Genomic DNA, 27,906 nt, shown 5'->3' on the forward strand with positions numbered 1-27,906 from the left:
AGCGGGCCGGGCGGCGGCGCCTGGGCTGCAAGCAAGAGAGCGCGGGAGGGGCGCGGGGACGGCACGAGAGCGCCCCGCGACTCCGGCCTGAGCGGGGCCCCAGGCCGGCCGGCCTGCCTCACCATGCAGCCCCCGAGGTAGAGCCTGGACGGCGCCGAGGAGAGCGGAGCAGCGCGCAGCCCGCTCGCCCGCCTGAGACGGCCGTCCGGCCTCGCGCCTGCCTGCTCCCTCCAGCCCGGACCCCCCTGAAATATGTTCAGGGGCGCTTGGATGTGGCCCGGGAAAGACGCCGCCGCGCTGACTATCTGCTGCTGCTGCTGCTGCTGGGCTCCCAGGCCGAGCGACAAACCTTGCGCCGACTCCGAGCGGGCGCAGCGATGGCGACTGTCCCTGGCGTCCCTGCTCTTCTTCACCGTGCTGCTCGCTGACCATCTGTGGCTGTGCGCGGGGGCCCGGCCCCGAGCCAGGGAGCTGAGCAGCGCCATGCGGCCGCCCTGGGGGGCCGGCCGTGAGCGGCAGCCGGTGCCTCCTCGCTCAGTGCTGCCCCTGTCGCCGCCGCCGCCCAGTGCGCCCCCGGGCACCTGCGGCCCCCGATACAGCAACCTGACCAAAGCCGCCCCCGCCGCCGGTCCCGGGCCGGACTGCGGCGGCGTCCCAGAGCCCACGGGGCTGGACGCAGCTTGCACCAAATTACAATCTTTGCAGAGACTTTTCGAACCGACTACCCCAGCCCCCCCTCTGCGGCCCCCTGACTCCCCTTCTCGTGCCCCGGCAGAGTTCCCCTCCGCCAAAAAAAACTTGCTCAAAGGCCACTTTCGGAACTTCACTCTCTCCTTTTGCGACACCTACACGGTCTGGGACTTGCTGCTGGGCATGGACCGCCCCGACAGCCTGGACTGCAGCCTGGACACCCTGCTGGGAGACCTGCTGGCCGTGGTGGCCAGCCCGGGCTCCGGGGCCTGGGAGGTGTGTAGCAACTGTATCGAGGCGTACCAGCGGCTCGACCGACATGCTCAGGAAAAATATGACGAGTTCGACCTCGTGCTGCATAAATACTTACAGGCAGAAGAGTACTCAATCCGGTCCTGCACGAAAGGCTGTAAGGTAGGGACTGGCGTCTGCAGCCACAACGGCTGCCTTGGCGGCCCGGCGGGAGCAGTGGTGGTGGGACCGGAGAAAAAAGGAGGTCTCCCCCTCTACCCCCCCTTCCCCTCATCACCCCTACCCTTCTCAGTGTGGTACTCTGAGTGCTACCTTGGGACCCTCCCCGGAGAAGGGGCCTCAGGGATTCAGGTCAGGTAACCACCTGGCCAACTTCTATTAATTCTAGGATTGGGCACCTTCCGACTGGGGCTTCCTGGTGCCCCGCCCCAGCACGAGGAAGGAAGGGTCATGGGGCTCTGGGCTGGTAAAGGGGTCGAAAGAGGGATCTGGCTCCCCCAGCCTCCATCCTCAGCCAGCAGTGCCCTCTTCCTTTCCTGGGCTGGAATTGAAGGTCCTGGGACTGGCTGGTGCAGGGGGAAGGCCAAAGGAGGGAGGAAGAATATTTGGCAACCTAACCCTCACCCTTTGGCCCCTGCCAATGGGTGAGAGGAGGGGCACTCCTGGTGGTGGGGCACACCAGACTGTTGACCTTATATGACCTGAGGTGGCTGGTCAGAGCCTAGGCAGGTGGAGCCCAGGGGTGCCTGTCTTCACCTAAGGAGGGAACCTGCCAGCTCCTCTTCCCTGACAAAAGGAGCTGAGAACAGGGCACAGCGGCTTGTGGGAGGGCCACTGAAGGTTGGTGCATTACAAAATTCCCAGTGCCTTCCCAGCACCCTGGGGTGGCGGTGGAGGGAAAGCTGGCTTTCTGGCTGCTGGGGACAGGCATCCAGGGGAGAGGTGAGGCCGCTGCGAACGGGCCTGCCTAGGGCAGAGCAGAGTGTTGAGAAACTTCTTGACCCTCAGTAGGTGTATGGGAGCTGTAAACATTTGGGACGTGGTGCTATTGTCCTATTCGCTCAGCCTGGCCAGGTGGCCTGCCTTTGGGAGGAAAGAGAACAGCAAGGTCAAAGGGTCAAGTGACGAGGAAACCAGGTGGGGTGGTGGCATCACCCATCCTTGAGCTGGGGGCTGAGAGCGGGAGAGGGAGACAATTGCCTCCTAGCCTACCTCATCTCCCTCCAAGGCTTTGGGGAGGGGCAGAAAGTGCCCCTTTCCATCCAGTGTGACCTCTGTGGACTTCTGCAGGGTTCCGTGCTCTTGGAGGGCTCCTGAGGGATTTGGGCGGGGTGTTGGGGAGGAAAGGGGTAGCTCCTTGCTCCTGACTTCACTTTCTCATTCTCCTTTTTCCTGTTCTCGTAACCTAGCAGTCTCCCTCCCGGCTCCCTCAGCCTCAGCTGACTCACTGCCTCACTCACACTACCAAATGAGATATTCCACTTCTTAAAGGTGTACAGACAGATAGACACACACACGCACACACGCACACTGCCATACACCACCACCCCAGGCAAAGTCACACAGAGATACAGACAGGTCGTCACACCTACAAACAGTGCCGTAGAAGCAGACACTGTGTTCACACACACGCACATCTTCCCAAGATGTCAGAGACACACAGGCAGAAGTACTGTCACATGAAGAAGGGCACATTTTGTCATATAGAGACACACACCCTCAGCCACAAATACGCACACTCAGTGGGAGCAGAAGGACGTGGTCCACTAGCAGATGGAATAACAGATGTCTGACTTTTGTGACCCTCCCTCCAACCCCATGGCCCGACTGTTTTTTCCCCTCAATCACCAGGAGGAATGAGAGACCACGCCACAACTTTCCCATGGGGTTTTCTCCATGTTATAGTTGGCTTCAAGCTCTGTCTGGTCCCGCGCTAAATCATAATCCCTCATGTTGACTATTTTTACCAAGCAGTTTAATGTAGGAGAAAGACAACTGGTCTCTTGGATTCAGGAAGCCTTATCACCTCTACCACTTGTTAGCAGTGTGACCTTGGGCTTGTCACTTCACTTCTCTAAGCTTTCATTTCCTCATTTGTGAAACAGGGTAGTAATCCTTGCTCTGCCCACGTCCTGAGTTTTTTGTGAAATTTAAGTGGGAAGAGGTAGCTGATAGCAGTTTGTAATAGTAATATGACACCCGACATTGATGTAATGCTAAGGGTTTTCAACCTCTCTCACATATGAGATCACAACTGCCCATGGAGGCTGGTAATACTAGCGCCATCATCCCCATTTTACAGATGAGGAAACTGGGGTGCAGGGGGATCGAGCAGTTTGCCCTAAGGTCACTCAGCTAATGAACAGGAGTGCCAGGCCTCCAACCCACAAGTTCTGCTACTAAGCCCATGCTATGCCGTGGCCTCCCATCACCCAATGGCCAGGGCCCTCCCTCCTCTCCTTTGTCTCCTTGTCACTGTCGCTCTCTCCCTCTCCCTCTTCAGTGAACTCCGCCTGATGCCTGCTCTCTTGCTGCCTGCTGTGCCAGGTGAAGGGCAGTGCCAGCTTTACAGCTTTCTTCCTGTCTTTCCCACCTCTCTCCGGTGCTCTCTCCCTCAACTGAGGCCTAGACCCACAGGGCTCTTGATTCCAGCTGGATTATTGGCACTAAGGGAAAAGACAGCCCTGCTCTCCTCCCTCCTGCAGCCCCTCTCTCTTCACCCCATCACCCCACCTTTATCCCAGGCCTTTTGTGCTGATCCCAGAACCTGCCCCTGGGCTCCAAGCTCTCCTGTCCAGCCCCTACCCTAAGTGGGATCCCTTGAAGATGATGCCCCATCCTCAAAGCTTCTCCTGGGTGGAGAGCCCACAGCCCCAGGCCAGGATGAAGAGGCTTCCTCTGCTTCTGGAAACTGAGCCAGCAGCCTCTGCTTCAGGGCCAGGTGACTCCTGTCTCTGGGGCCCTGTCTTGGGTGTCTCAGTCAGATCGTCCCTGGGCAACTCCAGAAACCCTGTTCTCGCCCTTTGCAATGTCTGCCCCTGTTTTGGGCCCCACAGGGCCCCACGAATCATACCTGTCCTCACTGCTGCCTGTGACACCTCCCAATTTAGTACCAGCTGCGACATTTCCTTAAAGTGCGACTGACTTCCTCTTGCACAGCAGGGTGATGTTACCCTTAGGCAGGCCCATCCCCACCCTGGCCTCCCCCAACGCCTGGGGCCATGCTTTACCCCTCCCTTATCTCCCTGTGCACACTCCCCCAAAGCCCTTACCCCCTCCTCCCCTTGGCCCTCCTGGCCCTGCCTTGGGTTACTGGACAACCACTTCACTCCCCCACAGCTCTCCATCCTCCCAGCCCTGCCATGCCCCTGCCTGATGCTGATTGCCTCTTCCCCCACCTCTGCCCCTTGCCTACTCTAAATTCAGGACATTCTGATTCGGGGGAGTGGTGGAGATGGGAACAAAACCCTGGCCTCTTCTCTCACTGCTGTGATCCAAGAGGGGATAGAAGCCCGAGAGAAGGACAGTTCTCAGCTCTCCTACCAACCATAGGGCCACATCAATAAAGGTTAGCACCAAGGAAGGGTGTGATACTTTGGCGCTATTCTGGACAGCCCAAACCCACCTGGCAGACTGTGTGTTTGGTCCTGGGTCTCACACTGAGTAGGCTGGGAGGAGGCTGGAACCCAAGTTCTCCTGGACAGAGTTGAAGGAGCTGTTTCACCTGGAGAAGAGGAGACTCAGGAGGACGTGGTCTCTGACTTTAGACCTCAGAAGAGTTGCCATGGTGCAAAAGAAGAAGCATGTCCTGCTTAGCCCCAGAGGGACGTCCTAGTCAGAAAGTTCTGGATTCAAACCCAGCTCTTTTATTTATTACCTGTGTGACCTTGAGCCAGGAACTTCAACTCTCTGAGCCTCACTTTTCTCATCTGTAAAATGGAGCAAATTTAGCTAATTTATCCTAACAGCCCTGTCAGGCCATTATTAATGAGAAGTCTACACAGTACCTCAGCCTGCACATCAGAGTTGCTCAGTTAACAGTTTTTTCCTTCCAAAGATGGAATAGACTGCCTTAGAAGGATGTGAGCCCCTGCTTCCAGAAAACGCCTGGCCTGATTCAGGCAGACCTCTGGAGGAAATGCTGTGGAGATGACTCTAACTCCAGATTGGGGAGGGGGGGGGGAGTTGGACCAGGTGACCTCTGAGGTCTCTTTCAGCCCAGAGTTTAGGCTGGTATGCAGAGCCTGCTCCCCGAATTGGCTAGGAAGGGCTGGGGAAGGAGGCCTAACACCCACACATGGGGGAGGGACTGCCAGAGCCAGCTCCTTGCCTTCTGCCCATACCCATTGGGGCCCTGCTCTTCCTCCACTCCGGCTGGCAGCTGTTTCTGCCTCACCGCCTTCCTCTCTCCTCCCACCTGCCACAGCTTTCCTGCCAGGCAGGACTCCCAGGCTAACACTGGTGCTGAGAGCGGGGAGTGCAGGGCACTGGGCAAAGGGCAGGAGCCCGTAGTCGGCCAGTGGACCCTGTTGTCGTGCAAACCTGCAGGCAATGAGCAGTTGGCCTCCCTGACCCAGGGTTCTTGCAGGCAGAAGGGTGCCCTGGTCCCTGTTTGGGGGTGGAGGAAGTGGGAGGCAGTCAAGAAGTGACCTCCTGGCAACCATGGCAAAGCCTCCCCTGGGGAGAGGCCTCCAGATCCACAGAAGCTCATTGTCCAGGAATGTGAGCACTGGGCGTCTGGGAAGGGGCAGGGACAGAGGAGAGGCAATGTTTATAGCTCAGACAAGGAAATAGTGGATTAAACATGGGAGTGGGAAAGTGGCTCATGCTGCCCACACCTCTCCAGACTCCTTCACCCTCATCCTGACCTACCTCACTCCGAACCCCCATATTCCTCCCAAGTTTTAGCCAACACCCAACACCCCCATCCACATACCAGTAACCCCACAACCTTTCCAATCTTCTACTAGAAAATCACCCTAGACCCTTCCGAAACCACACCCCACGCCTCACTCTAATCCTTACCCCTACACCTACGTTCTCCCAACCCCCGCTTCTCCCAGCAGTTACCTTCACCCATTCCCCTTTCCCCCACCTCCCGCACTGTTTCTCTCTAATGGGCCACCCTTTCCCATCTCCCCTCCCACTCCATTCCCCTCATCTCCCACCTCTACCTCACACCCCTCCCAACCTTTACCCCATGTCCCTACCCTCTTCTGGCCTCCTCCCCCAAACCCCCCTGGTGCTGCATCTCTTGCCCTTGACACCCCATTCTTCACCTCCCTTTTCCCCATCCATCCTCCTGCCCCGCTTTCATCTTCTGATCCCCCCTTCTCCTGTCCCCTTTCTCCCTCCCGCCCCCGTCTCCCTCTCTGCTCTTTTTCTCCTCCCTCCCTTCTCCCCTCCCTACTCAGGGTGGACACGTGCATGTGTGCATGCACACACACTTAGACACATAGACACACACTCACACAGTCTTCTTCAGGGCTACTCCCCATCCTTCCCACAGGCTGGTGCCTGACTACTATAGTCACCATAGCAACGGGAACCTCCAGGAAGGATACACTGGTATCTCCTGAAGGTGGGGGTGGGGGAAGTTAGTTAGAGAAAGGGAGCCCAGGAGCCTCCCACCTAATCTCATGGTCCGGCTGGAAGAGTCTGCTGAACACAGTGGAGGTAGGGGTAAGGAAAGGGAGGACAGGGAGTGGGTCTGAGATTAAAGGAAGATCAAGGATCTCTGAACACATCACAAGCATGAGAGGGTGCATGTGGGTCTCCTCCCCAGGCATTGGTACCTCAGAGAAAGGGTACACCCACCCTTGCATGTGTGGGTGGGTATGTAAGACAACACCTCAGGCTCAAGGGTGGGAGTTTGCCCTAGAAAAACTTTTCCCTCAGGGCAGTTCCTTTGTGTTCCCACCCTCTGAGGCTGTGTGCCTGCTGTGTGCCCATGCAGACTGGGCATCAAACCTGTCCCCCTCCCCCGACTCATGTCTCAGCCACATGCTGATTCCAGCTACAGGTGTTTCCTGAAAAGCTACGAGCAGCTTCTGAGGGGTCTAGACAAATATGGGCCTCCAGAAGCACCATTCTCAGATGCTGACCTGGGAGGTCTCTGGGGAATGGGTATGTAGTGTTCCTGTGGTTACAGGCACACAGACCAGAGTGTGTGCAGGTGGCCAGGGACACTGGACCAGACTTCCCTTCCTGGGCATAAGAAGGGGTTCAGAAAAGCCTGAATTTTTGACACCTTGAGCCAGTTGGTGCTTAGAGGGGAGAGCGAGGGTAGCAGGCGAGCTGTAGCTGACCCTGGGGGGTGGGAGGAAGGAGATAATATGGAGTGGCAGGGGCTGCCAGGGACAAAGCTCCTACTTATGGATTCTGGAGACAGGAGCTGGAACCTGAGCCACAAGTCATTGGGCCAGAAGGCTAGGCAGGCTGACCCCAAAGAATGGGGTGAGAAAGGGAAAGGGGGAAAGAAAATTGCAAGCTTTTGAGTGCCTGGGAGATACCAGGGGCTTTATATGCGTCCATGAACTCATTTAATCCTGACAGCCATCCTAGCAGGCAGGTACTAGGATTCCCGATTTTACAGATGAGACAACTGAGGCTCAGTCAGGTGGAGTGACCTACCCAGGCCACAGAACTAAAAGGTAGAAGGACCGGGATACAAACCCAGGTCTGTCTGTTCTTTTGCCAGTGCACAGATGTATAAAGAAAATGTTACTAATCTCTCCAGCTGTCAGAGGAATGTCCAGCTGGCTACTGAGTGACTGCAGTGAGAAGCTGGACTGACTAGAGGGGAGGTCAAGCAGAACCTATTGGCAGCTTGTAGGGACCACCTGGAGTAACTCAGATCCAAAGTGGAGACCCACCAACATCCTCTTTGTTCAATACCCCAGTCTCTTGTCCTTGAGACCAGGTGACAGTTACTGGTATCCTCTTGGGATAGTGGCAGAGGATGGGCGTGAGAAAGGGAGGTGTTCGCTCCCTCTTTTTTCTGCAGGCTCGGAAAGGAGGTGGGAGGAGCTGGGCTCCTCATGCCTAGAGGGAGTGTATCTCTTATATTCTCAGCATCAATCTGCTGGAAAGACCAACCAGGGCAGGAAGGGATAAGGTCCCCTAGGCAGGCCTAGTGCAGGCCTGAGCCCCACCCAGCACCTGCTGGGAGAGCTGGGAGGGGAAACAGGGAGACCTTGTCACCCCTGAGCCTGCTGAGGCCTGGTCTGGGCTTTGGACACGCAGCTCCCATGCGTGGGTTTTGGGGAGCCCTGGCCTGGGATGGCTAGGCTTCTCCTGGGGGTAGAAGGAAGTGTCAGCTCACCGGGTTCTGCCTGCAGAGGGATGTGTGGTAATGGTGGGTGTTACCATTGTTTTCTGTCTTTTCATTTGGTTTCTGGCAGATGCTTGGCTACCTGGCTGATCTGTGAAAGGTGAGCTTATCTGCTTGGTGTTGAACTCAACTAAAACTATCAACCAAGTTAAGCCTTCAGAATTAGTATAGATACAGAATCTGTTAAAAGTACCATTTTTTTTCAATTACGAAAAAAATGGTCTTTGAGAAATTTTGGAAAATAAAAGTATAACAGGAAAAATGTCCCAGAGACACTCCTAATGTTACCGTGTATTTTCTCCTAATACGTCTTTTTCATGGCATATATATATATTAGTTACATATATATGTATACATGTATATATTAGTTTTTATTGTGGTAAAATATACATAACATAAAATTTACCATTTTAACTACTTTCAAGTATACAATTCAGTGGCATTTAGTACATTTGCAATGTTGTACAATTATCACCATGATCCATTTCTAAAACGTTTTCATTTTCCTAAACAGAAACTCTGTACCCATCAAACGATAACTCTCCATTCCTCCCTCCCCAGCCCCAGTAACCTTTATTCTACTTTCTATCTCTATGAATTTGACTATTCCAGGTACCTCATTTAAGTGGAATTATACACTATTTGTCCTTTGGTGTCTGGCTTATTTCATTTAACTTTTTCAAGGTTCATCCATGTTGTAGTATGGATCAGCACTTCATTCCTTTTTATGGTTGAAAATATTCCATTGCCTGGATATACCACATTGTGTTTACCATTCATCTCTATGGACTCTTGGTGCTTCTCACGTTTGGACAATTATGAATAAAACTGCTGTGAATATTCATGGAGGAATTTTTGTGTGGACATAACGTTTTCATTTCCGTCCACCTTTTGGCTATTGTGAATAGTGTTGTTATGAACATTGGTGTACAAGTATCTGTTTGAATCCCTGCTTTCAATTCTTTTGGATCTATACCTAGATATGGACATGCTGGATCGCATGGGAATTTTATGTTTACCTGTTCGAGGAACTGCATAACTGTTTCCCACAGCGCTGCACCGTTTTACATTCTTACCAGCAAAGCACAAGGGCTCCAGTTTCTCCACATGCTCGCCAACACTTATTGTTTTTCACTTTTTTGGTAATAGCCATCCTAACAGATGTGACTATATATTTTTACATGGTGGAAATCATAGTTTTTTACCCTGCTCTTTTTAACTTGTTGTTGAAGTTATACTGAGTATCTTTCCATGTAATTAAATATTCATAAACATCATTCTTGGTGAGTGTACAATATTCCATCACATGAATGTAGTGCAATTTATTTAACTAGTCACCTATTGTTAGATATTTACTTTACTTCCAACTTCTACTGTTATAAATAATGCTGTGATGATCTTTGCTCATAAATCTTTGTCAGATCTATGATTCTTTTTTCCTAATAATGTTATCTTAACCATTTTTTCTTATTTCTCTGCTTTGCTGAGTTTCTTAAATAACAAAATAATGCATGCTCATTGTACCAAATCTAACAATACAGAGGTTTATAAAGAAAACATGAGCAGTCATCCTCTTCCCTCCCCTCGCAGGCCCACCGCCCTGAGGTCACTGATGTTAACAATTTGATGTGTATCCTTCCACCCCTCTCTCTGAGCTTACATAAACATTGGCACACAAAATGACTTTTTCTTTCCTTTATTTTGCATACAAATGGAAGCATAAACATTAAGTCTGCAGGATGAACATTTGGGACAAATCTTACAGAATCAAAGAGTAGTAACCTTTTTAAGGCTTTCAACCTACAAATTTCTTTCCTACCAAATTTCTCTCCAAAAGGTTTATTCTAGTTTATACCCTCACCCAAAGTGTGAACTAACTTACCACCCTTTGCCAGTCTTGAGTATCCTGTTTTTAAAGCTTTACTAATTTGGAGTTGAAAAATGGTCTAGCATTGGCTTTTAATTTGAATTTCTTAGGTCAAACATTCGTTTTTCTCATTTATAGGCCATTTGTATTGCCTACTTTGTGAATTCTCTTCATGTCTTGTGTTTTTCTTATTGATTTGCATGTACTCTTTTATACGTATTAATAATTTCAACCTTTTTCTGATCACATTTGTAACAGGTTTTTTCCATCCGTTAATTGAATCTTAGAGCTGAAAGGAGGGAATGAGAAAGAAAGGAACTATCCGAGGCACTTTCTATATACTTTATCTCACTTAATTCTTACATCTGCCTTGTGAAGAACAAATATATTCATCCCCATTTTACACAGGAGAAGACAGGCTCAGCGGTTAAGTAACTAGCTCAAGGTCATCCAGCTAGTAAGAGTTGGAGCTAGGATTTGAATCCAGGTCAAATCCAGGTATTTGATTGCCAGAAGGCAATGGTACTACCCAATCTGTGCCAGTGTAATTATACTGCAGGTAAAGCTTTGTGCTAGTTGCTTTACAGATATCATTTACAGAAAAGTAAGGATAGGCACTTTTGTTATCTCCGTTTTGCATATAAAGAAAAGTGTAGATCAGGGAATTTAAGTAACTTGCTTGAGGTTAAGTAACTGGTCAGAGCAGACCTGGGGTTTGACCGCAGGTCTGTTTGAGTGTAAAGATGTTTGACCTTGTCTTCTCCCTGTACATGCTGCCCCCTTAGGACCATCTTCTTGGTCCCAATTGAGGCCCAGAGAGGGAAAGTACTTTGCTCACAGTTACATAGCAAATTAGTGGTTGAGTCCCTGCCTCCTTACAGGTGACTTGTCCGAGTTCACACAGCTAGTTATTGGCAGAGCCAGAATCTGAACCCAGCTCTAGCTAACTCTCCATCTGCCTGGAGAAAAGGCTTTGCGAGGAAGAACATTTATGGAGCAAGCTGGGGAGAAGGAGCAATTAATTAGGTAGAGTGTGTAGCTACTCTGAGACCTTTCTGAAGGAATGGACTCTGGCATTGGAGTCTTCCAGGGCAAGGCAGTTCCAGAAGCCCCTAACTGATAGGACCTGGGACAGGAGAACTGTGTCCGAAGGCAAGAAAACCTTTCTACAAGGAGACAGCTCCCTCCCTTCGTCAGTTGCCAAAGATTAGAGCAGGAAGAGTGAGCCTCAGGCTCTGGGTATGAAGCTGGTGGGTTTGGAAGAAATAAAGCAGCAGTTGCCTCTTTTCAACATCTCCATTTCCCAGGGGCGTGTGTGTGTGTGTGCGTGTGTGTGTGTGTCTTTAGAGGAAAGAGGGGAGTGCTTTGATAGGGGAATGGAAATGGCATTTGTAGCCCCTAGTACCCAAATGTTCTTTGCTTCACACCCCCTTACAAAGAAAACCTTACTCAGATAGGGAATGGGCTGAGTACACTGATTTTAGAAGGTCACTCTCCCATCCAGTCCTAGAAATCTCTCCCGAACTTGCAATTCCATCAAAAAGATTTGTTTGAGTAACAAACTAATTACTTCAACAGTGATAGTGAAATGGATGGACCATCCAGGGGGCAATATGGCATATAAGAGCTTGGGTGCTGGGGCCGGCCCGGTGGCGCAGCGGTTAAGTGTGCACGTTCCGCTTTGGCAGGCAGCCTGGGGTTCGCCGGTTTGGATCCCGGGTGTGGACATGGCACAGCTTGGCAAGCCATGCTGTGTTGGCGTCTCACATATAAAGCAGAGGAAGATGGGCACGGATGTGAGCTCAGGGCCAGCCTTCCTCAGCAAAAAAGAAAAAAAAGAGGAGGATTGGCACCAGATGTTAGCTCAGGGCTAATCTTCCTCAAAAAAAAAAAAAAAAAGAGCTTGGGCACTGAAGTCCAGGGAAACCTGGCTTCAAATTCCAGTTCGAAATCTGTCTTCTCAATAAAATAGTTGTTCAGACCTTGAACATATTCCTTCATCTCTCTTGGAACCTCATTTTCTTCACATATGAAACTAAGAAATAGGGTCATTATGAGGCTTAAATGACATACAACATGCTAATCTCTTAAGAGCACAGCACCTGTGAGATGGAACGTGCTCAAGAAATGGTAATCACCATTATTATTATTGGCTGTGTGGCCTTGGTCAAGTTATTTAAACTCTCCTGTCCCTCCTGTCCTCACCTGTAAATATGTCTCCACCTTAGGGGGTGGCTGTGAGGATTCAATGAGTTAATAAATGTCAGTTGCTTAGAACAGAGCCTGGCATATAGTTAGTACTTAATAAATGGTAGGTATTATTCTTCTCATCTTAATTAGATGTTTTTAATCCAAATGACTGCCTAATACTCGAGATTGACAACACTGGGGTGAACTGCTTAGGAGAAGGGAAAGGTAATTTGGGAGCGGGAGGTGAAGTGTCTGGCGTGGGGGTGGGAAGTTAGGAGCCAGAGGGCAACTGGAGAGATTCTATGAGTGAGGGCACAAAGACATGCTTAGGTCGGGGAGGGAAGAGGCAGAGATGGAAGGACTCCAAAGCCTTGATTTACCTCCTCCCCAGAGACCAAGCACAGCTGACAGGTCTTTTTATCAGGTCTCTGTTCTCACCAGGCTCTCATCTGTCTAGCAAGGCACCATGTTTGGGGAAAGAGGTAAGGCAGGGGTAACTAGCTGGTTTCGTGATGATCCTTGCAGAAGGCTGGAGAATGCTTCCTGGGCCTGAGCCCAGGACTAGCAGTGTGTGGCAGACAGCTGTGCCTGGGAGGGAGCAGTGGGATTTTATGCTACACACATCTGTGTGCAGCCCAAAGGAAGCTATGGTTGTCACTGTCACACTAGCACCATTCCTGTGGTGGCCTGCGCAACCATTGGGCATGGAAGACTCCAAAACTCCCTCCTCTCATCTTAGTTCCTCTCTTTGGCTATGGGACTACTCATTAGGTCTGTTGGCCTATTACGCTTACCTGGCCCAAGCCCACGGCCCAGACGGTGGCAATGGAGTGGATGATCGAGGACCAGGCAGTGCAGGGCCTGGGGCCGTAGGGCTGAATCTGGCGAGGTTGGGCAGGTCAAGTCTTGGGGATTTTGTTTCATTGTTTTTGAGGTTCATGGCTGCAGATCAGTTTATATTTTTACTTTATTTGCATTTTATCAAAGTAATATATGTTGATAATTTTAGAAGACATGTAAGCTACATATATATACACACTCTACAGAGTTAAACACTTGAAGCTCTCTTAGCTTTTTCTTCTCATATTTATTTCCACATGTCTAATGGTATGCCAATATTCCTATTTCTTGACTTTTTTGTTTTAAATATCTATTGACTTTACGCACACATAAATACACACATATACATATATACACGTGTATATCATCCCATATATATGTGTGTGTATGTATATATATATATATGTATATATCTCCTTGTAGCTTGTACCTGTCTTTTAAATGATACATATAACAATATATATAATTTAATATCTTTTAAATGATAAATATAGATCTCAATGCTTATAATTAAAACAGAAGCCCTCTGCTCCACCCCTGAGCCTCACTCTTGAGAGTGAAATACTTCTAATTCTCTTAGCTGTTTCTTCTGATATTTACCTCCACATCTCTAAACAGCATGCCAATACTATTTCTTGATTTTTTTTTAAACATAAGTTTATTATCATCTGTATTTTGTTTTTTTAATTTATTTTTTATTTTTCCTTCTTCTCCCCAAAGCCCCCTGGTACCTAGTTGTATATTCTTAGTTGTGGGTCCTTCTAGTTGTGGCATGTGGGATGCCGCCTCAGCATGGCTTGATGAGCGGTGCCTTGTCTGCGCCCAGGATCCGAGCTGGCGAAACCCTGGGCCGCCAAAATGGAGCGCGCGAACTTAACCACTCGGCCACGGGGCTGGCCCCCTCTTTCTTGATTTTTTTTCTGTTTTAAATATCTATTGACTTTTTATTTTATTAGAGGAGGACTAAACTCTCTTACTAGCAGGACGACATGCATAAACATACTTCCCTTCCCCTCATACATCCAGTATTGGACTATCACAATTTCTGGCTTTAACAGTATTTCATGGTTATACTATTAGGATTCTAAATATTGTTCACAGCTGAGTCACGTAGAATACTGTGATTACATTTCCTTCCTTGGTCGACTTGTTTTTCTGAGTTAATAATTGCCTCTTTTTTTCTGTTTGCTTCGTTTTCTCTGACTTTTTTGCTAATGCATCTCCAATTTCTTCATCAGAGCTGTAAAATTCATGCAAACACATTACACAACCCATTGCTTCCACCTTTCTCTTGGAGCTCTCCACTTTGCTCCAATCTAGGCTAGTTGCTGGCGACTCGGTTTTCAAGTGATTGGATTTCAAGTACTTAGCAAGCACCTCTTCTGATACCTAGCTCCATCTGAAACCCTGAAAGGAGAGCAGTGCACAGATAAGTAAGATGCAATTCCTGTCCTCAGGGAGGCTGCAGTCTCAAGGATGTTTAATTTATACAGGTGTCTCACCAGAAGGCTTGAGCTCCATGCAGGGCCTTTTATCTAGGCTGTGTCTTTGATACCATACTCCAGGCAGGCCTTCCCTTCTCCATCTCCAGTGATTTACCAGGAGAATACAATACAGTCCCCCAGAGAGCAAACGTGGTCTTGGGCTGCATTAACAGAAGCAGAGCTTCTAGGACAGGAGGGCTGATACTCCTACTTGACTCTGTGTTGATAAACTCTATCTGGGGATTGCATTCAGTCGCAAGGGACATAGAAAAATAGGAATTTGTCTAAATATGAACGACCAGAATAGATGACAGAACTGGAAACCATATCCCAAGAAATAGTTGAAAAAACTGGGACTGTTTCTTGGAAGAGTAGTCTGCATATATCTATCTCCCTTTTTCTTCCATCACATTCCTTTTTAAATTGGCTACAGTTTGGTTTCTGTCCCCACTGCTCCACTGAAACCGCTCCCACCATGCTGAGACTGCCAGCGGGATTCCTGTCTAAGTCCTTATCTGCTGACCGCTCCCTATTCTTTGAAAGTCTCTCTTCCTCTAATTTACAGAATGCCACTCTCTTCTGTTTCTCCTTCAGTCTCTTAAACCACTCCTCCGTCTTCATCAGATTCCTTTCCTCCACATACCCCTTAAATGTTAGTGTTTTCCAGGGATTCGCTCTTGATCCTTTTCTCTTTGTGGTCACTCTCCCTAGACAATATCATCTACTTCCTTGGCTTCCACTATTGCTTTATCAGTCAGGGTGAGCTAGGTTATGCTGTAGTAACAAACAACTCCCACATATCAGAGGCATAACACAACAAATAGTTCTTGCTCACAATACGTGTCCCAAACAGGTCAACAGGGAGCATTTGCTCATGATAGCCACCAAGAGACCCAAGCTAGTAGAGGGTCCATTTCAACACTGCTTCCCCAGTCAGTAGCAGAGGGAAGAGAATGTGGCAAAGCACACACCAGCTCTTAAAGCTTCTCCCCAGAAGTGACCCATGTCACTTTAACTCGCATTTCATTGGCCAAAGTAAGTCATATGGCCATGCCTAACTTCAAAGGGTATGGAAAAGTAGAGTCCTACTATGTTCCTAACGATTAAGCCCTTAACCCTCGATGACACCCAAACCTTTCTCTCTAGCCAAGACCCTCCTTTTGAGCTCAGACCATTATGTCCAACTGCCTCCTTGACATTTCTACCTAGCCGACCCACATATACTTCAAAGTCAACATGACTAAAAACTGAATTGATAGTCTTCACCCCCAAATCTGCCCCTCCTCCTGCTTTGCCTTCCTTAATGAAACTACTATTCATCCTGCTACCCAAGCCCAAAACCTGATAGTCATCCCGGACCCCTCCCTTCCTTCATTCCCCATATCCATAAGTCATCCTGTTGATTCTACCTTCTTGATATCTCTTCTCACATCCACCTCCTCCTCTCCATTTTTTAACTCTGTGGCTACTCCCTTAGTTAAGGTCCCCATCATCTCTCATTCAGATTATTGCAATAGTTTCCTAACTGGTCTCTCTACCTCCAGTCTTGATGCCTACACTCCATCACCCACACTTTCAGACGTAAGTATGAAAAGTTAGTCACAGAAGTAATAAGCAATCTTTTAAAAAGCAATTATTTAAAACTCATTAGGGACTGGCCCGGTAGCGCAGTGGTTAAGTGCGTATATTCTGCTTTGGTGGCCCGGGATTTGCTGGTTCGGGTCCCAGGTGTGGACATGGCACCGCTTGGCAAGCCATGCTGTGGCAGGTGTCCCACGTGTAAAGTAGAGGAAGATGGGCACGGATGTTAGCTCAGGGCCAGTCTTCCTCAGCAAAAAGAGGAGGATTGGCAGCAGTTAGCTCAGGGCTAATCTTCCTCAAAAAAATCAAAATAAAAAAATAAAACTCATTAAAGAGTCTCCATTGCCTATAAGATGAAGCTCAGCTCCTCCTCAGCATCCAGAGCATATCATATATAGGCATGGCCTTCCTCTGCAGCCTAACCTCCTCTCCCGTCATGCCCCGCTTTGCACCTTCTAACTATGCTAAACTACCTACAGTGTCTGAACCCAGCACTATTGCGCACCTCCAAGCCTTTATGCCTGCTGATTCCTTTGCTTGAAGTGCACTTATTCCCACCCGATTCTACCTAGTGAATTTCTACTCATTTTTTCCAAGCCCGAACTCAAGCCTCTCCCAGATGGAGGTATTTTCCTGCCCTTCAGCCCTCAAATCACAATTGATCACTCCTCCTTTTATGCTACCACTGTACGAAGTACATTCTACTTATCACAGTGACTTATAATGATTGATTCACATGGGTGTCTCTCCTGATCCTTGAAGATAGCAATCTTGTCTTACTCATCTCTGTTATCTGTAGCTCTCCAGCACAGTACCAGGCACTCAGAAGATGTTCAGAAAGTGATTATTGCATGGACGAATGAATGGGAAGACCTGATTCAGGGAAGTTTACAAATACCTGCTGGGCTGGCATGGGGGGGCAGGAAGCCAACTGCTCTGTATGACCCCAGAAGAGCTAGTAGGAGCCACGAGTAAAGCCAGAGAGAGGCATTATCTCAGCTCAAAAGAAGGAAGAACGTCTTTAACTGCTAGAGCTGTCTGAAGATATGGGCTGCCCTGGGAGAGTGAGCGCCCTGTGACAAGGGGTTTACAATCAGTAACTGGATAGTGCTTGGGAGTGGAAATTGCAGCAGCAGATAGGGAGGTGGAGGGATGACTCACAGTCCCCTTCATTCTGGAGTGGTCATGAACCTGCCTCCTCTGTGCACCCGATTGGCGTGGATCATCTAGGCTCCTTAAGATCTGCCCCTGCATTAGGGACACTGCTTCTTCGTTAACCAGGCTGCCTCTGGTCAAGCCAGGCCCAGCCAGCCACTGGCCCTTGAGCAGGTGGCCTAAGAGGCTTGGAGGTATGGGGCCCTCTGGAGCTACACTGGCTCTGGGTTCTTACCCACCTCTCTAGCCATCCCCCCCACACCTTTCCTCCAGGCCAGGCCAGGCCACTTTGACTCATGACTGCTCATTCTCAGAAGCGGGAAAGCTGTTACTTATTTTTACAGCCACCTAAGTAAAGCCGATCCATCCATCTGGATTTGTCCTGTAATGCCTCTAATCCCAGTCTGACTCTGCCAATCCCAATGAACTACTGCTGTCCCCAGAGTTATGTCCATGATCTCCTTACCTGGGTTGGAGAGACTGACTTTGACCTTACTGTGTTTTGATCCAACTCTTTGAAAGCCCAGAATCAGGAATAGGAGCATGTGGCACTTTTCAGACCCTGCCGAGGAGGTCCCTCATGCAATTCTAGGTGTGCTGATGGATACAGCGCAAAGAGGCATTGGATTGGTCATCAGAGTATCTCCTTTCCAATCCTGGCTTTGTAGTTGATTTCTTGCATGCCTCTGACTTGGCTAAATCAATCCCCTTTTCTGGGCCTCAGTTTCCCCCTAGGTAAAATCTGGGAGTGGGTGGTTACTTGTGCGCTATAGACAATGAGTTTCATCCCCAGCCCAGTCCAGCTTGCTGCTCTGCCTCCACAGCCTCTGCAGCTGCAGCTCCTGGCCGAGGGTCCCAGGGGACATTAAGAAGACAAGCAGCCATGAAGAGAAGGTCCAGAGGGAGGATTTGGAGGGGGAAACAGGCCCTAGGGAAGGAAGCGAGCTGGAATCCAAGAAGGAAACTGCTGACTTCCTGGTTGGCAAGAACTGAAGCCCTCCTTTCTGGAGGCTGTTCCAGCCCCAAAACCAAGGAGTCCAGGAGGCCTCCTCTCTAAACCCTCTGGCTCTGGGTCTTGGCTTTGGGCTGTGTGTATATGCACTTGCGTGCATTCATGCGGCACCCTGACGACTAGAAGTCAGGTGCTTCTTTCTAGAGGAACGAAGGGACGAGAAGGGACGAGAATGCCCTGGCCAGGGCTACAAGCAGGGAGCAGGAGGGTAAGGCTCTCCAGGTGCTCCCATTCCTCCATAAACTGGCAGCTGCAGAGCCCAGGATGGGTAGGGATCTCCCTCATCCTGCCCGCTCCCATTTCAAGAGTGACTTAACAGCCCAGCTGGGAGGAGGGGTGGGACAGCCTTCTCAGCTTCCTTTTTGGGTTAATTGGTGTTCTCTATAGTTACTCCCTGCTTCCTTCCCCTCCCAGTTCCCATAGCAACTGGGCTGCAGCAGCCAGAACTTGATTGAGCCCAGCGGTGGCCTACTGAGGTGGGAAAGGGGGTTCTGGAGGGAAAGGAGGGCATTGCCGGGTCAAGGCTTCCCACCCCACCCATCCTCCTTGGCCACCTCAAGAGTCCAGGATGATTAAGCTCAGGGGACAGGGCGTGATAGAGAAAGCTTTGCAGCGAGGGCTGGAGTTTGAAGAGCCTGAAAGCCCAGAACAGGCCTAGTTCTCCTCAGCTCTCCTCCCCTCTGCACACCCCTGTGTCCTGCCCTCTGAGTTTGGAGTTTGCAGTCACTGGTAGGATTGTCCAGTAGGAAGAACCCTGGAATTGGAATGAGGAAACCAGGTTTCAAGTTCCTCCCTCTGCCACTATTTTATATGACAGTAGACTAGTCCTTCCCTCTATTCTGGGCCTCAGTTTCCTCTTCTATAAAATGATGAAGTAGGACTAAGCTGATAGTTCTCTGCATATTAAAATTACCTGAGGTGTTTCGAAAAACTACAGATGTGTGGGCCCACCCACAAGGCTTCTGACTTAGTTGGTCTGGAGTGTGATGTGAGCCAAGCAGGAGCATTTTTAAAAGATTCTCTGAGTGATTCTAATATGCAGCCAGAGTTGACAAACTAGAGCAAAAGATCTCCGAGGGGCTCCCGATTGACTGTTGTCTGGTTCTGAGACGTTGCTTCCTTTTCCCTGCATGGCCCACCTCCAGCAAGCCCCATAGCTCCCCTAGCCCTGGCTCCCCCGGCTCTTCCTCCTCCTTGTGGATGAGTGCCCAGCCCCCTGTGCCTGCCTGAACAACCTGGCCCCCCGGCTCCGTCCTAACGCTGATGAGATGGGCAAGCTACTTAGGCCCGGCTAGGGAAGAGAGCTGCAGAGACTGTCAGGCTTGCTGCCCAGGTGGTAGCGCTGAGAAGCAGACTTTGTACCTGAGAAGGACCCCAGGCCACCTTTGAAGCAGGTGGGCCAGCGATTCCCTCAGCTGGCCGCCTGTGGGGCCAAGGAAGTGGGTTACCTCTCAGACCCCTGTAGCTCTTCTTCCTCCTTTCCCCTCATTAGCTCCTTGCCTGTTTCTGCCTCACCACCCACAGGCCTGGTGTCTTCCTTGGGCAATCTGCTCACCCACTTGTTGCCATGGTGACTCTGGCTAGGGGTGTGGGGCCTGAGGGAGGGTCGTCTTATTAAGGAGAAAGGCCACACTCCTACTGTCAGGCCACCCCTCTCCCCACCTCCACCTCCCTCTCTCCCCCCTTGACCCCTTCCCGCCCTCTCTCCCAAAGCAGATGAGGGGAGTGCCCAGCCATCATAGCCTGTTATTAGGCTAATTGCAGTTGCCTTGGAGGAGGGCCAGAACTCCACTGGGGCCTCCTCACCTAGGAGCAGGAATATTGAACTGGAAGAGTCCAGGAAGAATCCCACAGGGGTCTCTGAGCCCCACTGGTGGAAGAGGGGGCAGTTCCACACAGTTTGGGTTGAGGGTTGAGGTGGACTCTGGGTCCAGTCTGCAGAGATCAGGGCAGAAGCTGTGGACAGAGGCTCATCTTGGCACTCTGAGGCCCAAAAGATAGAAGGGGGTCTCTGAGGTACTGTGGCCCTTGGCTCTTGAGAGTTCCTTTTCTTTCCTGCCTTACTTTTCTTTCTTTCTCCTCCGCTCCTTCTGCTCTCTTACCCCTCTTTCTTACCCCTGCTTTCTTATACTCACCTCTTCCTCAACCCCCTTTATTCCCCTGCTCACTCTTACCTTCTTCTTTCTTACTCCCTCTTTCTTTTCACAGACCCCTCTTACCCACTCTTATGCCCCCCACCCTCTTATCCCCCTGCTCTTTCTTACCCTTCATCTTCTCTCAGCCACACTGCACCCCTTTACCTCCCTTACACCCTCCATCTCTTATTCCCCCACTCGTTCTCCCCAGCCCTGTGATTTTGTTTGTTTTGTTTTTGTTTTTTGGTGAGGAAGATTAGCCCTGAGCTAACATCTGTTGCCAATCCCACTCTTTTTTTGCTTGAGGAAGACTAGCCCTGAGCTAACATCTGTGCCAGTCTTCCTCCACTTTATACGTGGGTCGCTGCCACAGCATGGCTGACAGGTGGTGTAGGTCCATGCCTGGGATCCGAACCCATGAACCCAGGCCGCCAAAGCGGAGTGTGCCAAACTTAACCATGGTGCCATGGGGCAGCCCCTCCCCACCCTATTTTTCCTACCTCCACTTTTACCACCATTTCTTTTTTTTTAAAGATTTTATTTTTCCTTTTTCTCCCCAAAGCCCCCACGTACATACTTGTGTATTTTTAGTTGTGGGTCCTTCTAGTTGTGGCATGTGGGACGCTGTCTCAGCATGGCTTGATGAGTGGTGCCATGTCTATGCCCAGGATTTGAACCAGTGAAACCCTGGGCTGCCGAAATGGAGCACGTGAACTTAACCACTTGGCCACGGGGCTGGCCCCCTATTACCACCATTTCTTAACCTCTCTTTCTTACACACCTCCTCCCTTGTACTCCCATACCCCACTGCCACTGTGCCTACCCCTTAGCCCCTTCCAGCTCCCTCTTACCCTGCCTCTTACCTTCACTTGTTCTTTTCCACCTTCCTTTCACTCCCTTCTCATTCCTTTGCACATACCTTTTATCCCAATAATTTCACTTTTATGGGTTTATATAAATTAAATTTAACACAAGTGTGCAAGAGACATGTGTACAAAGATATTCACTAAAGCATTGTTTATAATAATGAAAACGTGGAAATAACTTAAATGTTCATCCGCAGGAGATTGGTACCCTTTCTGCCCCATTCATACAAAATCATTCTCTGTTCGTTTAGCACACCATGCATTCACTCACCTTCAGACCTTTGCTTAAGCTGTTGCCTCAGCCTAGAATGCCCTTTTATCTCATCTCTACCCATCCCATCTAAAATCCTACTTTGAGTCCAAGCCCAACTATTATCCTGCACTGAAATCTTTCCCAGCTTCTCTATTTGCTTCCCTCAAATGGTCAGTGGTTTAACCTCTCCTATAGTATAAAGCATATGCCATAAATTCAAGTGAGATGTGTCTACCCATGAAACTGGAATTTCTCTGAGGGTAGGGACATGTCTTCATTTACTCGTCCTATTCATTTGATCAACTGACATTCTTTACATATGTTGTGCTGAGTATGCAATGGTCAGTAAGACGAACTGGTGTCTGCTTTCATGCATCTCACATTTTAGTGAGGTTGACAGAGAAAAACAAAACAAGGATGCAGACAAAGTCATATTTGTGGTGAAGAAACAATTAAGAAAAAGAACACAGAGAGAGCATCCTCTAGCGACATTAGTCAGGGAGACCCACTCTGCAGAGGTGACATCTAAACTGAGACCTGAAAGATGAGAAGGACATAACCATGCCAAAAGTGGAGGGAAGAGCCTTCCAGGCCAAGGGAACAGCATATGCCAAGGCCCCGAGGTGGGAAGAAGTAGGGCATCTTCGAGGAAAAGAAAGAAAACCTCTGCATGTGGAACATGATGAGCTTGAAGGGAGAGGTAGAGAATGAGGTTGGAGAGATAGACAGGGGCCAAGTTATCCAGGGGCTTCAAGTCTGTGACCAAAAGTTTGGGTTTTATTCTAAACGCATTGAAGGGTTTGAAGCAAGGGAGTAACATGATCCCATGGCAGTTTGAGATTGCTCTTACTCCTGTGTAAGCAGTGGATTGGAAAGAGCAAGAGTGGAGGTGAGGAGGCCAGATAAGAGACTGTCATCCAGGTGACAGATGACAGTGGCCTATGCAAAGTTGTGGAAGTGGAGTGAGACTTGTCACGCCTTGCTGAGGGACTGCATGCAGGGAGACAGTGAAAGAGAAATGAAGGCTGACACCCAGGTTCTGGCTTGAATACTTGGGGGGATGGTCGTGGCAGTGAACTGGGATGGTCAAGACTTGGGGGTGAGGGCAGATTTGGAGCAAAAAAAAAAAATCAAGAACTTCATTTGAAGATTTAGGACATGTTAACTGTGAGATGCCAGTGATGTCTCAAAGTCCCAAGGTATCCCTCCACAGGGGGTTGGGGGTTGATTTGTACCACCACCCGCCAGCACTTCCCTGCTTCAGAAAAGGCTGGCATGGGATTGCACTGCTGAAGTCCATGTTCCCGGTGGAGTTATTTGTATTTTAGTGTAAACGGTTAAAATCAGTGTAAGAAGCTCTGACCATGTTGTTCAGCGTGTGGTTGAAAGGCCTCCAGCAGCAGAATGACCGAGACCCATGTTCAAAATGCACATTCCTGAGCTCCCCTCATTCCTCTTGAAGCTGAAGTGGAGGGGCCATCTGCATGTTTTACAAGCAGCCCAGGGGATCCTGAGGCACAATGAAGTCTGAGAGCCATTGCTGTGAGGAGCAACTGTGAAAAGGTGCCCTGAAGATCCGAGGACTGGATGTGGGCAGGGCTCTAACCCTGTGTCTGAGAGTTGCCTGGACAGCCTGTTGAAATGCAGGTGCTGACTTGGCAGGTCTGGGGCCAGGCCTGGGGTCCCGGTCTGTACTTTCAGTAGCAAGGAGCTAGATCAGTGGTTCTCAATGGGAGATGATTTTGCCCCCCAGGGGACATTTGGCAATGGCCGAGGACATTTTTTGGTTGTCACAATTGAGGGGGAGGGAGGAGGATACAAGTGGCAACTACTGGGTAGAGGTAGGGGATGCTGCTCAATATCCTACAATACGCATGACAGCTCCCACTCCAGAGAATTATCCAGTTCAAGATGTCAGTAGCGTCACCGTTGAGAAACTCTGGGCTTGATGAAAGCCAAAGAGTATAGAGCAAGGAAGCTTTCTCAGCTGGGCCCCAGTACCGGGTAGGAGTGGGCTCGATGAGGGACAGGAGGCAGACCCGTGAAGTGAAACTGCAAAGCAAAGTTTCTGAATGAAACGCGGTGTCTGTTCCACACCAGGGCTGAAGCCAACAGGACAGAGCATGGATTAAGTAGAGCTTGAAGGCACATGTGGTACCTGGGAAGGCAAATTTTTATTAACAATAACCCCTCACATTTGTATTGCACTTTAGAGTTTACAGAACATTTTCATATGTGTCCTATTGTTTGATGCACACAACACCCTAATGAGGTAGGGCAAGGATTATTCTCTCCATCTTTTTCTTGAATTTAGAAACTTAATATCATCAGCCAAAGAAATGTTTGCTGAATTGAACGGAACTGAAATTTACCTCATTATAGGTGACCTCAGACAAGTCAGGACACCTCTTTGGGCCAACTGTAAAATGGTAGGATTGGATGGGATGATTGGTAAAGCTCTTTCCAGCACAGACATAGGAGTAATTTTGTGATTTTACCAACGAACAAATTAAGTCTTGGATGACTGCAGACTGGGGGACTCAGGAGTCCTGGCTGTGAGATGGGAGATCTTAGGATAGGATGTAGTGGTCTTGACCCAAACCCTCTTTCTTCTCCACCCCCTGGATCCTGGGGTTGGGTTGGTGAGCACATCACCCCCTCCCCCATAGACTATAAGTACATCCTTCCTCATTCCTTTCCTCGGAGGTGGGAAGGGGCTGGCGCCTGGGCTGATGCTCTTTCCTCTCCCCACAGGCTGTCTACAAGGCCTGGCTATGCTCAGAATACTTCAGCGTGACCCAGCAGGAATGCCAGCGCTGGGTGCCCTGCAAGCAATACTGCCTGGAGGTGCAGACCCGGTGCCCCTTTATACTCCCCGACAATGAGGAAATGGTGTACGGAGGGCTCCCTGGCTTTATCTGTACAGGTAAAGGCAGGGCACTGGGGAGGAGGGAGGAGGCCGGGGGCCCAGGGCAGGCATCAGATCGGGGGTGTGGGAGCAGGGAGGACAACAGAGAAGTCAGGTTAGAAGAAGGTTAGGGGCTGGAGGAGTGGGCAGCGAGGTCCCCAGGCTGAGATAGGACCAGGTGGAATAGGAGCAAAGAACAGAGTGGCCATCTCTGTCTAGAACTTGCCCGGCCAGGGAGTTAGCCCAGAGAAACCATCTGGGATCCCTGGGAGAGAACTGTCTAGAAAGGGAAGGTTCTAACGGGCAGGGGGAAAGGAGTCTTGGGCAGGGCTATCGGAGCAGTCAGCTTTGAAAAATCTCCTCTCTAGGAAGGGCATATCCATCCGCGCCCGCCCCTTGGCACCCCACCACACCTTCCTTATCCATTGGCAGGGTTGCTGGATACTTCGCCAAGGCGGCCGGAAACCAAGTGCTGTGACGTGCAGTGGGTCTCCTGTGAGTCGGAGAAGAAGAAGTTCAAGGAGTCTGAGGCCCCCAAAACCCACCACCAGCAATTCCACCACTCCTATTTCCACCACTATCACCAACAGTACCACCACTACCACCCCCGCCATGACCCCCCAGGCCGAATCAGCCACAAGCCCTCCCTGCTGCCGGTCTCTGGGGGCTCCCGCCTCAGCCCCAGCAGGATCCGGCTCTATGTCCTTGTTCTCATGCTCCTCCATACCATGGTGTCCTTCTCCAGCAACCAGGGGGGTGGGGGACTGGGGCTGGAGGCACTGCCTGCCCTAGATGAGGGCCTGACTCGGGAAGAGTGACAGCAGGGAGGGAGGACAGACCTCCACCACATACTGACAGCAGCTCCAGCCCCCCCAGGTGGAGGGGGAGGGGGCTCCTCCCATGGGAGGTGTAGGACCAGGTGGGGGGCGGGGGGAAATGGGGGACCACACATCACCCCCAACCTAACCCCACCCCAAAAGCAGCTCCACCAGAAGGGCCAGAGGGCCCCAGGGAGCTGCAAACTCATCCGGGAGAAAAAGGCAGGAGCAGCAGGCGCCCCCTCCCGGGCCCCCATCTATGGGGCTTAGCAAAAAAAGGGGGGGGAGTGGGGGCTGGAAATGCCCACCCCTGCCGAGAGCCCTGACCCTAGGGAAGGGGGCTGCTCACTCAGCCTTGGCCCTGCAGGGAATGTTGGGGGGCACGGAGGGGAGAAGCTCTTTCACCCCCCACATTCCTTTTGTTGCCACGATCCTTAATTCCCTCCTGCCCATACCCCTACAGGCAATGGCAGACGGTGCAGTGGCCCTCCTCCCACTCCAGCGCACCTTGCCCCACGTGGGGCCGCCACAGGGAAGTGCCAGGCTGGGAGATGAGGTGCGCACAGTGGCAGCTAGGTCAGGGCCGCATTGAAGCTGTGCCCCGTCATGCTACACGATGAGGGGTAAGAACGGGGTGCAGAATGAGTGGTGAGAGAGAGTGGAGATAGGAAAAAGGGAGAGGAGGGGAGAGTTGTGGGCGAAGGGCTTAGAGAGATGGCGGAACGGGCTCTTGCCACCTGGCTTTGGGAAGGTGGATGATCACCGTTGAGGCAGGCTCGAGAACAGCTCCCCGAATCAGAAAGGGTTGCAGATAGAGTCCTCTGGGGAAAGAGCACAGGAACTGGGTTGGTGGGCCTCAGAACAGAAGGCTGAGGGTGCGTGGTCAGACTGCTGCTCTCTGAAGGGCCATAACTTACAGAAGGTGCACACACTCCCAAGGGCCGCTCTTGCCCTGGAGATCTTGGCCTTGGGGCCAAAGACGTTTCCATTTCTGATCTCCATGGGGAGGAGGGACTTAAGCCCAAGTGGGTCAGGCCTGGCCTGGGTCCCCATACTCCCCCATCTTGTCCTAGCCCAGGCCTCCATGAAGGAGAACCTGGTGGCATTGCCCCAGGGCTTTCCAGAGATGAGCCTCCCCCATCCCCACCCTGTCCCTGTCCCCAGCCTACCAAAGAGTATTCATCCCTTCCCATCCCTGACCCCGTGGGTTACTATCTCAGTTGTGGAACAACCAGACCCCCCTCACCCTGTAGCAAGTCCCCTGATCCAACCACCCCTGCCCCTTGCTGGAGAAAGTCAAAAGACTGGCAAGAGGACCCTCTGAATAAAGATGATGTGCTGTCGTCCCTTGGCTGAGAGACTTGAACTGTTTAGTCAGGCGAGAGGGCTGAACGAGAGAAGAGGCATCGAGAGCCCCTTGGGGGCCATTAGCCTTGTGCTGATCTCCTGGGAGTAGAAGGCCATATTGCCTGGGACATCACAAAAAGGCAACAGCAGCAGACAAGAAAGGGAGCCAGAATTGTGTTCTGGGGACAGGCCAAAGGGCTTTCAGTGCCGGAAGGGCCTGTGTCCTAGGACGTGATGCCAGCGAGTTAAGGGGAGGGGTGGACCTGGAGCTGCATTAGGTGAAACTAAGAAGGGGATGGGGAGGAGACAGCTGGAATTAGTTGGCTAGGGGATAAATGGGAGACCCCCCAAGTAGAGAGGGAATCATTCAGGGGCCTCAGCTGGGTCCCAAATAGGCTTTGTGAGACTGGGGAGTCCTTCCCTGCCAGTTTGCTCATTTCTCACAGCGTGTCCCCCTCCCCTCACCCCTGTGCCCTGCCCACACACTCCTGTTTGGCCCTCAGCACTTCGGGCCTAGCCACATGCCCCATCCCTAGAGTGCTCTTTTCAGCTGGGGAGGGGAAGAGGTGCTGGCTCCTTTCCAGAGATGCTTATGTAGACGTGAGAGACCCTAGGTACTGCCTTCTAACTCCTGCATCCTCAGGAGGGGAAAAGGGACTGGGAAGTAAGGGGGGACCTTAGGGCCCCAGGGAATGGACCCTTGGAGACTCCCATCTTCTCTTCCTCTTCACCAAGTGCCCAGGAGACCCCTGGCTCAGACCAGCCCAGGGCCTTGCCCAGTGGCAGAGGAAAGGGGCACCTCACTCCACGTCGAAGTCATTTGACTGTCCCTATCCACCCCGCCATCCCGATCCCCTACCCCTCCAGCTGCCCCTGCCCTCCGTCACAGGCAGCAGAGCTGGGCGGCTTTCTTATGCCATTTTCTACACTGTGCTTCATGAGTAGGACTTTCTTGCACTAGTTCCTATGACTGAGTCTCCAAGCTGGATTCCTAGTAGTCCCCGTCCCTTCCTCCCTCACCCGGCTCTGATTCAGTTGTCCCCCTTCCCCTGCCTCTGTGTTTCGGTGAGAGTCTCTGTATGTGTACTGCTTTCTGTTTTGTTGCATTGTGGGGCAGAGGCCTCTCTGCTCTTGTTCAACCCCATAAAGAAATAAATGGTAAGACTTGATGATAA

General features: G+C 50.7%; 1 protein-coding gene across 1 annotated transcript; it reads left to right on the forward strand.

Annotated features, from left to right (window-relative positions):
• Nucleotides 1-27,906, forward strand: NALF2 (NALCN channel auxiliary factor 2). The gene is made up of 3 exons (XM_070604030.1): nucleotides 1-1,104; nucleotides 24,413-24,584; nucleotides 24,999-27,906. The coding sequence occupies exons 1-3, from the start codon at nucleotides 253-255 to the stop codon at nucleotides 25,382-25,384; spliced, it is 1,410 nt and encodes a 469-aa protein (XP_070460131.1). The 5' UTR covers nucleotides 1-252; the 3' UTR covers nucleotides 25,385-27,906.

The sequence above is a fragment of the Equus przewalskii genome, chromosome X, assembly GCF_037783145.1.
Source record: "Equus przewalskii isolate Varuska chromosome X, EquPr2, whole genome shotgun sequence".
Classification (NCBI taxonomy): Eukaryota; Metazoa; Chordata; class Mammalia; order Perissodactyla; family Equidae; genus Equus; species Equus przewalskii.